The sequence below is a fragment of the Heptranchias perlo genome, chromosome 14 (genome assembly GCF_035084215.1).
Source record: "Heptranchias perlo isolate sHepPer1 chromosome 14, sHepPer1.hap1, whole genome shotgun sequence".
Lineage (NCBI taxonomy): Eukaryota > Metazoa > Chordata > Chondrichthyes > Hexanchiformes > Hexanchidae > Heptranchias > Heptranchias perlo.
This window is the reverse complement of record NC_090338.1, coordinates 39,262,937-39,276,342: the sequence shown is the minus strand read 5'-3', so window position 1 is coordinate 39,276,342 and position 13,406 is coordinate 39,262,937. Positions and strand designations below refer to the sequence as shown.

At 38.7% G+C, this 13,406-nt stretch overlaps 1 protein-coding gene across 2 annotated transcripts in view; it reads right to left on the bottom strand.

Annotated features, from left to right (window-relative positions):
- Nucleotides 1-4,797: 4,797 nt before the first annotated feature.
- Nucleotides 4,798-13,406, bottom strand: part of LOC137332456 (pro-neuregulin-2, membrane-bound isoform-like) — a 563,304-nt gene continuing 554,695 nt past the window's right edge. For both annotated transcript variants that reach the window (XM_067996313.1, XM_067996314.1), the window contains exons 8-10: nucleotides 13,216-13,343; nucleotides 10,534-10,752; nucleotides 4,798-7,139 (exon numbers count right to left, since the gene is read on the bottom strand). In XM_067996313.1, the coding sequence (XP_067852414.1) occupies nucleotides 6,491-7,139; nucleotides 10,534-10,752; nucleotides 13,216-13,343 (996 nt within the window). In that variant the 3' untranslated portion in view covers nucleotides 4,798-6,490. The remainder of the gene's footprint in view (nucleotides 7,140-10,533; nucleotides 10,753-13,215; nucleotides 13,344-13,406) is intronic.

Genomic DNA, 13,406 nt, shown 5'->3' with positions numbered 1-13,406 from the left:
TGCCTACTTTCACCTCCGGAATATCGTCTGTTTCCGCACCTGTCTCATCTCATCTACTGATGAAACCCTCATCCATGCTTTTGTTACTTTCAGCCTTGACTATTCCAATGCTCTCCTGGCCGACCTCCCAACTTCCAACCTCCATAATTTTAAGCGTATCCAAAACCCTGCTGTCCATATCCTAACTCGCACCAAGTCCCATTCATCCATCACCCCGTGCTTGCTGACCTACGTTAGCTCCCAGTCCAACAATGCCTTGATTTTAAAATTCTCAAATCCCTCGATGGCCTCGCTCCTCCCTATCCCTGTAACCTCCTCCTGCCCTACAACCCTCCGAGATCCCTGCACTCCTCCAATTCTTGCCTCTTGCGCATCCCTGATTTTAATCCAATGACAGCTGTGCCTTCAAGCTTTTGGTCACCTGACATAATATCTCCATATGTGACTCAAATTTTGTTTGATAAAGCTCCTGTGAAGCGCATTGGGATGCTTTACTACATTAAAGGTGCTATATAAATGCAAGTTGTTGTTGTTGTATAGGAGAGACCAGTGATACTGGACCCCAGAGAATAGTGCAGACCTGAAATTTGTAACTGTGATGTATTGTATTAAACATACAGAATAGAACAGATGCAGCAGCGCTGAGGGACGCACATTTATTTATTTTTGTAACTGTAGTCCATGAAGAATACAGATTTCTTTCATTATTTATGTAACTGCACTTTGTGTTTATATTCTCCATTTATCTTTAAAAAAATTATCTGTACAGTGCACCCCAAGAGATTTGTCACAACAGAGTAAAGCAGTTGCAGTGGTCTCTTTTTGTGTGCTAGGAACAAATTATTAGAAAATAAACCTTAAACATTCTGAAGTCCAAATTCATTAGATCTCCAGGAGACTATCAACATATTGGTTAACTACTACATTTCAAAATTTACAAGCTCAACTAGCTGCCTTTTTCATGCAGAAATGGCACTAATACAACTCACTTTTTTCCCCATCTGTATGATCAAAATATGCCTTTTACCAACATGGGAACCTTTTGAGTTTTTGAAGTGTCATCAGGAAGTGGAAGGACTGACAAGGATTATTTATACATCATGTGACACTGGTTACAGAAATCTTTATGAGAATCGGTGACTAACCCTGCAAACTGTGCCCTGTGGGGGAAAGCAGGTGCTCAAGATGAACCCTTGGATGAATGGGTGCCTGCCATTTACATGAAACCTGTGTGGGGTCAGCAGTGGAGGTCCTGGGAGCATGCATCCCCACATTTACACTACGTTGCGACCCCCACAGATTTTTGCCTTTACCATCTTTATCAGTGTGCAATCTCCCTTAAAGGCTGCTGGGAGAGCTATGAAGTTATAACCTCACACCTTTGATTGCAAAATAGTACTAAAGAGATGGAAAATATTCCATTATGGTTTGAAAACACTAAAGGATAGCTCACCTTTTCAGTCTTTATGATTTAAGTATTTGTTAATGCACTATCACGGAGAGAGTAAGATATATTATCTAATATGATAATCCAATTACATTTTACACTGATCATCTATCATGAGGAGAATGGAGTCAGGCTGCAATGGAAATGTGCAGTGTGGTGTAGGCCCATTGCTTCTGTGTCCTCTTAAAACACAAATCCAAAATTATGCAACACATTGAAGGTCAAAGCCTACTTTATCTTGTTTGAATGTTAAAAAAAACTATTGCTTTATGTTTTATTATTGAAATAACCTAACATGTATCATCTGAGAATCCTGTCCATATCCACTTGTGGGAGAATCACAAAGTTAGTCGTATCTGCTGCTAGGATAAATTGCACTTTTAAAATTTCACATTAAAACAATTTTTTTTGAATAACTATTTCTTTTATTTTCAGTCATGTATAATTATTTTCATATACTACAGCAGTGTATATAAATGCCCGTTTGACTATAAAACATTGAAGAAAGTGGTTTAGCAGAATCATCTCCATGAACACAAAGTCCTTTGCAGTGGTTGCCTGATTGAGACCTGACCACTGCTGCTGGATGTTGTGGCACTGATCCTGTTCTCAGACAAGTCCTCTGTACTTGTACTACATATGTACATGGGCAAAAATCAGACATGACAAGCGGCTGTGGCACTTGTAGAAAAGCCTAATAAATCTTGTCATGTCTGAGGTAGATAGCTGCTAAACTGCCACTTCAAAGGTGAGATTCTTACGAGTCTCTGAGAAGCATTGGCAAACCTTTTCTGAAATTCATTTATAATTTTTTTTCACAGTGTCTCGAACTATCCAATCATGAAACATTTTTTTTATTATTGTCAATGAATAGCAATGAGGTTCTCAAAAATATCCTTATTAATGATTAAATCACTGAAGTAAAGAGGAAATTGTCATATTAGGACTAAAATATTAAAGAATAATTTTCTGACTAATGCTGAAGCACAAATGAAAGTTGTTAATGAAGGGAATAATGAATTATGACCAAAAATTATTACCGATGCACCGCAGAATCTCACTGCAGAGTATCAAGTGATAAATATCGAATGCAGCTTTGAAGATTACACCACTTTATGCAATGTGGTTTATAATGAGTTGAATAGAATCTTGTAATTAAGGAATAGAAGAACCATTTGCTTTGTCGTCACCCACTCAAAGTAGGCATAAGTACTTGTGAGTTCCCACTGGAAATAATCAAAATTCTTGAAGCTCTGGGTAGAAAAGAGTTTGAAATGAAGTACTTCCATACAGGAAAAGAAGGGAGATCAGAGGGCTGCTTTCACACATCCCTGTGACTGGATACAGAGCACCACTTTCAGTGCCTGGGGATGATGTATGCTATAGGGGGATATAAAAAAGGGAAAAGGAAACAATAAAAAAAACAACAAAACAACAATGTAAGAATTTAATACAAAATAAGATCCTGCTATGTATCACATGATAATTTGCAAGGACCATCCTGGAGTATTTCTGAATCAAGAAGCATCAAGATGGCTGCCAACATGAAACAGCCAGTAACTAACAGAACTAAAAATAAATGAAGAAAAAAAAATCATCCTATTTTACAGAAGAGGTAAATGTTGCAAGTTAGTCTACTAAAAGTACAATAGAGGAAAGCTTTTGACAACATAAAGACTTGGTACCTTGGCATCCAGATACACAATTAACAGCAGTATAAGTATACATAGTTGTACCTAGAACCACTATAAAATGTGATCACGTCTGCATGACTGTAACTGATGAATTCTAAATGCTAAATTACAAAAGTTACTGTAGTAAATGCATTTCAAAATGAAGAACAGTCCTCACTGTTATGATCCACATTGTTTTCTACACCATGCATTTTCGATCATCTACACAAAAAGACGTTTGTTATGTTACCTTTATAAATTGTGTTTAGCAAATATAATTTTGAAATTTTTCAGTGAGCAAGCAAGGGTGTAATTTTGTAACTGGAGTATCTGAGTGATTAATGCAAAAAAATCTTCCACAGGTCTGGTTTTACCGTTGATTTATAGTATATAATCTTAGCAGCATTTAAATGATGTATGCTTTGATGTATGCTAAAAAGTAGACAAGTGTTCTGACATTAGTTGCATCCTATAATGATACATTAGTACTGTAATTATGGCCCGGATTTTGGTCTTTGGTGCATATCGGGCGGACAATGTGCAATACCTACCCAATGTCATCGGCAAGAGGCCTAAACTATTTTGATGGCCAGCCCTCGTTTAAATTCAATTGGTGATTTGCCCACACATTTTGGGTGCTGCTAGGCAGCTCGCCGTTTTGGGAAGGCGGGAAAAGTGAGTGGGCAGCCACAGATCACAGGTATGCAGCAATGGTTGAAAGGGAGGGCTGGACAGAGGGCATTAATGAAGTGGTGGAGAATTATCAACAGTGCAGCGAGTGCAAGAAAGGTCACCCTGCAGCCAAAAATCTGACAAATAAATTGATTTTTGTTCTTGCCAGACCTGCTTCCAAGGATTGCTTTAAGTGACTGGTTCGAATCATTTACCGCCCTGAGTAATGGGCGGGTTTACCCCTGGGTGGGTGCCACGCTAGAAACAATCAAAATGGCATTGGCATTCTAACTACATCTTAGGACCCTGATTTGCATAGCTTAATGAGGCTCCTGCCCTTTGCCAGCAGGGGATCTGGCACCTAACTTGAGGCCAGCTTGAAAATCACAGGCCTCAGGCAGGAAGTTGTCGGTAAGTAACTGTTTGCAATTTTAGTCTCACTACTGTCCTGTTCATGCTGAAAAATAGGGACCAAAATCCAGGCCTATTTTTCCTAAAGTGTTACCACCACCTTCATAGTATAAAGAGTAGATTGAACATTTTAATAAAGCAATGGATACATTTTGTTTTCTTAAAAAACAACTGTAGGAATGAATGCAGAACAAGTGAATTCTCTAAGCCCTGACATGCTTCACATTAAGGCTGGCTCAATGGATCAAACTATAAAATGAATCTCCAGAGAACCGGAGGCAAATTGTTGTAAAGATAGGAATGTTTATCAAATAAAAATTAGAACTTGGCATACAAAACGCTAGGTTGCAAAACACCATTTCAGATGGTTTCTAGAAGAAAGGTTAAGAGTAACATAAAAGATAAAAAATCAGTTGAGCATGCAATCATGTCAATAGCAGAAGTGGAATAGGCTGCCAATTAAATAATGAAGGAATTCTGTTTTTTGCAAACATATAACGGCATTCACCTTCTGCAAAATCTTTGACTCATCCCCCTCTTCTCTTCCCCCCCCCCCCCCCACCCCAGAACAAATCTGATGTGGTTTCATGCCTTCTTTGTTCTGCCAAATGGTATCTAACATGTTCTATAATAGCAACCAGCTCAGAGACTTGGATTCACAGATCTTGAAGATACAAAGCTAGCAGCGCAAAATTTCTTGCCAGAAATGCTTCAGTAACAGTAAACATAGAATCACTGGAGTGCCAAACATTCATGCTTATTTTAAATGCTCATGATCGTAATCTTTTGAAGAACTAATGGTAACAATTAACGTTAAATAAAGTATTTAAAAGTCACACACTGTACCCTACTCTGCTTTCTGCTTTATCTTTTGTGAAGCAAATCAATTGTAGAAGGAGTAACATAACTGGAATCTTCACAGCTGGCTGGTTGGGCCCTGTCTCAACTTTGCTGAAGATGAATGCATTGTGAGAATTTGGGAAAACAGTTAATCATTGTATTGTGGGCACTACATTTCCTCAGTCCCATGTTATAGATTTATGCTATGTGCTGTTTAGCATGCAATGTTTTACAACAAGCGTTGGGGTTCAGTGAAAGTAAAGAATATAGGTTTATTTCAAAATGGACAATGCTAATTCCATATTTCACAGCCCTGCATGGCAAACAGTTGAAATGTACAAATAAAAGATTTGCAGAACCCATAATAAACCTGCACTAAAAGGGACAATAGATGAAAAGTTATGCAGTTCATTAAAAACATGTTAAATCTCTCATTCCTAACTTCCCATGCATCAGTCCATTTGGAATGGTAAAGACATGCAAAAATCATGTTGCAAAAATCCCATCAAAAACAAATATCACAAAGTTGTTGCTTATTAATTTCCAGTTTCCAATCTGACCATTTTCAAAGTATGTTTAAAAATAACATTGAAACGAAAGCAGTCTGATTTTTTTGTCAAATGGTGCTTTTGTACTTTTCTGGTGAAAACAGTTGAGAATACTGATAACAAAAACCCAAATAACTGCAAATGTTGCAGACTGTTTAGTGACGTCTGAATGTCATATCTGGTTTGCACTGACCTTCGAATTTTTATGTTGGAGAAACAGTCAGTAAAGTGGACTCAGAGAAAATGGCTGCCAGTCTGGTGCCAGGGGATCTTATCCTGGTAGATTCCTAGGCTGAGATGGGCTGCAAATATTAATCTAATCTTCAATATTATTTTCTTCTTGTAAAAAATAAGAAATATTTATTAATCTGTTGAGGGACAGAAAAATAAATATAATTATATTCTGTCCTCCTAATCAAATAAAATATTATAAAATAAAAAATTGAGTTCAGCCAGGATGTCACTTGATGTTTCAGGAACCAGTACATAGATAAATAATATCAGATACAGATGTCTGAGTCTGGAATTCAAAGAAATATAACTCTGTCCAAATGTAAGAGAATCTGTGGTAAAAATAAAAAACAAATAAAGGACTTATAATATAATGAATCCAAGGTAGAAACACTACAAAACTGAAACATCAGCAGGAAATCTGGTATCAGCATACAGCAAAAGGCACCACAATATTATTCTACTCATGATGTGAAAATTTGGCACACCATCATTGTCTTTAACTGTAAATCATATTTTACATATAAATACATGTTTTCCCTATAAAAGACTTTCCTGTTAGCTGTAAGACAACTTTGCTAAAATGAAAATAAAATGTTTAATTTAATTTTAGAATATTTGATAATTATATAAAATAAAATATTTTTACAGTTGCAGATCTATGGCATTTACACAGGGATCGAGTCTTGATTTGATTTTACACGTGTTACTCGGGTGTGTAAGTCCTCTCGCACATTGTGCCTATTGGATGAGTAAGTCCTACTATCAGAAGACCGGAATACTGAAGCTGTTTCTGTGTTTGCTGCTGGAGGGTTCTGAGTGCTTAAGAAAGGTGTACGCTCTCCTGCTTTCTCACCATCAGAATCAGTGTCAGAGCAGCAACTATCTGAGTTTGAATCACAGTCGCATTCAGCTCTGTGTGAAATGTGACCATTTGGTTTTGTTTTTCTCCACCTTCTACTGCTGTTTGCCATTTTCTTTGGTCGATCTAGTGCTGGGATGTACTCTTGTGTTGTCTCATACTCATCATCCTCTACCATTCTCATTGGACTGGGGGGTAGACTTCCAAAGCTGTCATGAAGATAGCTGCGGCGCTGCTTGTAGGGATCGTGTCTCTGGTTGTCTTGTTGGTGCATGTGGTACCTTCTCAACAAAGGCTGTTCATCTTCCACCATATAACCCACTGCCGCTGGAGGCAATGACGTTGCGTGAGTAGATCCACATGGAGACATCTCAAAACCAGGTGCATATGAAGGGAGAGAGTAATGCAAATCAACAGGTGACAACCGGGCTGGTGTTGTGAGGGCAGACACATACCTAAAGAAAATCAATAGTAGCAACACTTGAAATACTGTAAGATAGTTAAAATAGATGCAACTAGATCATTGTACCTCTTCAATTCATCTGTATGCTAGCATGAGAAATTGTATTGCAAGGCCTTTATATTTTCAAATTTTCTTTCCAGTTTTATTAACTTACTCCTTCTATCCTTATGCAGGATTATGGTTTCACTAGTTGCAGCTAGCCCTCTGGTACCTCACCCGGTCAATGGTCATTCTTCATTAATGAACCTGGACAGTGAACGTACTCACACTACCCAAGCCCAAATCTGTCCTTAACCAATATGCCACACATAAACACATGACTGTGCACAGAAATCAGGATTAGGAATTTCACTTGAGTTTTCCCCTCCCAAGCATGGGGATACTGAGGGCAATTGTCAATCCTTCCAGTGCCACATTAGTTGAGAGCAGATAAGATCTGCACAGCTCAATGCCACCGAACATATTGCATCCACCCAATAAGCCATAGGACACTCATACAGGACACTTTACAATGACAACAAAGAATGCAAAGATGATAAACATGGCTCTAATACTATATCTTTACGGATGTTAATTCAGCTTCTTTACACTAAAATGGCCTCCAGCAAACTTGCACGTTCTTCTGGTTAAGTCTTAAATGTTTAACTATACAAAGTACAAAAGATTGGAAGCTTAATCTTTTTAGCAATTAAATCCAATTCTGAGAAGATAAAAAGATAAATAAAGATAATTTCAGGGTAGAAAGCATTTTAATGTCCCTGCAAATGTCGAATATTGTAAATTGATTGCACATAATAAGGTATTGTGATGTGATGTGTTTCAAACTACTTCAAAATTGTTCTATAAGCTTTGTAGTTTGAAGCACAGTAACATAATAATGTTTTGGGCAGAAGGAGACCATCTAGCCTCCTCTTCCAAAACAGTCCATAGTTTCCTTACCATGATTCTGGAGCTAATCATAGGGGATAAAAGGTATCCCCTTTCCCAACAGGAATTCACGCAGTCCTTTTTTAAAATCTGCAGTAGCTTTCTGTTCCACCACCCCTATTGGTAATCGGTTCCACAACCATTACTCCCTTACTAAAAATTGTCACCTACATTTCCTATTTTGTTTTGACAGCTTTAACTTGAAACCGTGTTCTCTTATTCCCTGTAGGCTTGCTGATAGATATATTTCATAGAATCATAGAATCATAGAAAGGTTACAGCATGGAAGGAGGCCATTCAGCCCATCGAGTCCGTGCCAGCTCTACGCAAGAGCAATCCAGCTGGTCCCACTCCCCCGATCTATCCCCGTAGCCCTACAAATCTTTTCCTTTCACTTACTTATCCAGTTCCCTTTTGACAGCTGTGATTGAATCTGCCTCCACCACCCACTCTGGCAGCGTATTTCAGATCCTAACCACTCACTGCATAAAAAAGTTTTTCCTCATGTCACCTTTGGTTCTTTTGCCAATCACCTTAAATCTATGTCCTTTAGTTGTTGACCGTTCCACCAATGGGAACAGTTTCTCTCTATCTACTCTGTGTAGACCCTTCATGATTTTGAATACCTCTATCAAATCTCCTCCCAACCTTCTCTGCTCTAAGGAGAACAACCCCAGCTTCTCCAGTCTATCCACGTAACTAAAGTCTCTCATCCCTGGAATCATTCTAGTAAATCTCTTCTGCACCCTCTCTAAGGCCTTCACATCTTTCCTAAAGTGCAGTGCCCAAAACTGGACACAGTGCTCCAGCTGTGGCCGAAATAGTGTTTTATAAAGGCTCATCATTACTTCCTTGCTTTTGTACTCTATGCCTCTATTTATAAAGCCCAGGATCCCGTATGCTTTTTAACCACTTTCTCAACCTGCCCTGCCACCTTCAAAGATTTGTGTACATATACCTCCAGATCTCTCTGTTCCTGTACCCCTTTTAGAATTGTGCCCTTTAGTTTATATTGCCTATCCTCATTCTTCCTACTGACGTGTATCACCTCGCATTTTTCTGTGTTAAATTTCATCTGCCACGTGTCTGCCATGCCACCAGCCTGTTTATAGCCTCTTGAAGTCTATCACTATTCTCCTCACTGTTCACTACACTTCCAAGTTTTATGTCATCTGCAAATTTTGAAATTGTGCCCTGTACACCCAAGTCCAAGTCATTAATATATATCAAGTAAAGCAGTGGTCCTAGAACTGACCCCTGGGGAACACCTCTGTGTACCTCCCTCCAGTCCGAAAAGCAAACGTTCACCACTACTCTGTTTCCTTTTACTTAGCCAATTCTGTATCTATGCTGCTACTGCTCCCTTTATTCCACAGATGCCAAGCCGATGATGTGGCACTTTATCAAATGCCTTTTGAAAGTCCATATACACCACATCAACTGCATTGCCCTCATCTACCCTCTCTGTTACCTCTTCAAAAAACTCTATCAAGTTTGTTAAACACGATCTGCCTTGAACAAATCTGTGCTGGCTTTCCCTAATCAATCCACACTTGCCTAAGTGACTTTCCCTGCCAGTTTCTTAGTTAAGAGAAACATTACATATTCTTTCAGTAAATACACAGCACAACAGCAGAATGACTTTTAAATTTAACTAAAGCATTACACATTCTAAAGTTTTAAAAATAATCCATAGAACATCTGTGCGACACACTGCACAACTGTATTTTGGCATCAAACATATAGAAATATTTTTACTTCTATAGTGAAGTTTAAAAAAAAAATAGGCCTAGAAAATCTAGGGGGCCATGATTCCACCAGCTGAGCAGGGTTGTGCCTGCCACGAAACATCGCTGCTCACCCTAGTTCACAGGGCCGGGGGATGGACTTCCATGAGCAGGGCTCTGGCAGTTTGAGGGGACATCTGCAATCTATGCGCCCCCCACTCCACCCTGCACTCCCATTGGGAAGAAGAGTTTTCCCGCCACTGAGTCCCCTTTGTCAAGAGGCTGCTTTCAAATATATATATATATTTAAAAAATCACCCTCTAATCTTTGGTGGTCCAGGCCACAACCCAGGTCTGGACTCTCAGGTGGACCCAACTTCCAATGCTATCATTGAGATACACCTGGTGAGACCAAGTATACCTGTGCTGATGGTATGATGAGTTCCATCTGAGGCCCTAGGATTTTCTGCCCCACCTTTCGTTGATGGTCTGGTAGGGCCAGGCAGAGACCCTGCCCCCACAAAATCGTACATGTAACTTGTACCTAAGACCAAGAACTAGGGTACCCAGGTCGCGCTATGTTTATGGCCATTCCAGTGGAATCCCACTGGACTTAAAGCAGGAGTCCGCCAGAATGGCAGTGCAATTGTTGGGCATAATACATTACATTTCAGTCCAGAAATAAATACGTGTAGAACACAATCTTGAGTAGTAAAATGATTAATCTCATACCTGTCACTATGAGGTGAGTCTCTGAGAGAATCCACTGAATCTCTGCAATGGAAGATCGGACGCCTTGTGTCATGATGACTACACACTGCACTTAGCCTGCTTCGTGGTTCCACAGGACTGTTACATTTGCTGGTTTCTAATGAGGATGTCATCATACCAGAATGCATCTCCGAAGTAACACTCTCAGTCTGCTCTGCGCTCCATGTGTGGTCTCCATTTCTATAGCAAAGAGCCGTATATTCATCAGAATTTTGCTAGATAGATATTAGTAACAAGTTTAAATGTACCCCAGGATATGATAAATTATCTAACTAGTTTAATAGAAGTTTCTGCCATGAAAAAGGGTAACTTTTAGTTTGAAAGGATGATGTGAGTTATATTTTATTTGTAATTCATGGGCACTTGTTGATATATATGCATAACAATATATCACATCACCAATTATTCAAAAATAATAGAAACACTATCAGTATCCTGATCTTTTAGAAAACAACTTTCCTCCCCCATTTTTTGTCATGTTTGGGGTTGGTCAAGTACGAGGGCCAATAGCACTCCATGACCAGTCACTAGGAGCCACAGGAGAGAGCCAAGCCTTCCCTGTGGAAGATACTTTGCTTCTAATCAGTGGCTCTGTCAAGATAACTCATCCCAGATTGGGAAGTCACTGTGTGTGGAATCCTGGCTCGAAGAGCGATGTTGTATAATTTAGTAGAATGGCATGTTGCTGAAGTAGCACATACTCAAAAATGTTAGAAATTGTAAAGCAAACTCAAATAATCATGTCAATACCAACATTTATTATTTAGAATATATATCCACAAAAAGGCCCCCAAAAAGAATAAGGCTATAAGAAACCACGAAATAAGACAAAGCCATTCAGTCCATCATGCCTATTCCTTTCACACACCATGTACAATGAGTGAACCTTTGGCTTAACGGTAGCATTCCCGCCTGTCAATCAGAAGGTGCAGGGTTTAAACCCCATGCCAGACAACCTTGATGAGAGGAGTATCCCTTTGAGTTGTAAGGGCTGATTTTAACTTTCGGCAGTGGTGGAAAATGAGCGGTAGCTGATCGGCTGCCCATTATACACCCCACATGATTTTCCACCACTGCCGAAAGTTAAAGTCAGCCCTGTAATGTCCTCGGTAAAACAGAATATATCGCAGCTATGACCTACATTTGTTTATAATGATATGTGAAGTGTACGACAAGTAAATACTAAAAGTTCATCTTTAATATTGCCAGTACAACGGTTACAAGGTACTCCATCTAAATTGTCTCATCTTTTGGAGAAAGCGTAAATCTGCTAAATGCTAATAATGTAGCCTTGAACTGCAAGTCATAACATTTGTTTTGCTTTACATATGAAAATTTTCTCAGGATGGTAATAGTCAATTGCAAAGAAAATGAGTTTCATTTATTGAAGGTATTCTTCATTCTGAGTTACAGCCAATTGGAACACCGAGCTCTGTTAATGCATGTCTAGTGTCATAATTTTAAATTGAAGAGAGCCATCAGTGTCGAATGTGATTTGTTGCACAGGCCTTGTTGCATATGTGCCATTCTTAATCTCTTCTATTACTTGTACTGTTTTACAACTAGAGGTCTGGCACACCTCCTTTGATGAATAATAAGAGAATGCCCATTTTTCAGCATAATTAATGTACTACTAACAAAATCACAGGAATGCATGGCTTTGAAACATGCAATTTTATAATGATACTGAAAGACTAGTAGTAATCACAAAGCACCTGCATTTAACACTCATAAACAGCTAATGATCCACTTAACCAGAAGAAATGTTGAAGAGTTTGTTAATCCAGCTGTGGAGTACAATTTTTGTTGACAACGGCTGAACTGCAAGTAAAAAATGTAATTATGATAACTTGCAAGTGTTAATAACTTCTGTAATGGAAAGATGCAAGTACATTTTCAGTGACAGAGGACAACCTTCATATATGCCATAGTGCAGTATGTCAATGACATGGTTAACTGGCTTAAGGTCCAAAAGAAGTTTAATGACTTAAAAAGAAACAAAGGTAAGACATGAATAATATTGTAAATCAGCAGCACCAAACTTGTATTTGTAAAAGATATTTGAAAAAGAATGCCCTGCTGTCATAGAGAAAGATTAAGAAGCAAGTTATTAGAAATGGAAATAGCAGGATTATGCCAATTACATTATATGTGCCGTAATGGGAAAGATCATGCACTGTAGGAAGGAATTTTAATGGCAAAATTACCCTGTGTTAATTCCCGTTGCTCCTATGTTTAAAGTCAAAACACACATAACAGAGGGACACTGCATTCAACAGGTAGTTGTCCTTATGACACTAAACAACTCTGCTTGTGAGGAAACTAGAGTTGGATTTATTCAAGAGGGAGAGTTTAGAAGGCATTGGCTGTGGAGATTGAAGCTACACACAGAACTAATGATAACACACCAGATTAATCATGTATTCAATTATTTGCATTCTGTGCTCATGCAGATCAGTGGCATTGTGAGCAGGTGTCTCCATCAGTAGTATATTTGGAATAACAGTCACAGCCAGTTTGCATTCATGTCAGCAATAATTCTGTACCATCCTGTAATTTTGAAAGTTAATAAAGTAAATGTTTCTTGTATTGTCGCTGTCTTCACGTGAAAGTGGCAGTGCTTACACATTAATAGTTCATTACCTATGGCTGGATGTGTGTGTAGTTGTGGAGGAGTGATGAGATATGGACGACGGCTGGCTTGCAGAAAATGAAGTTTCCGTTTCATGCCGTCTCACATGTTCAGAGGCTGGAACATTTTTTGAAATGTACTGTTACAAGGAGAAAAGAAATAAAAATCTTCAGAATCAATCAATAGGGCTCACAGTCATCAA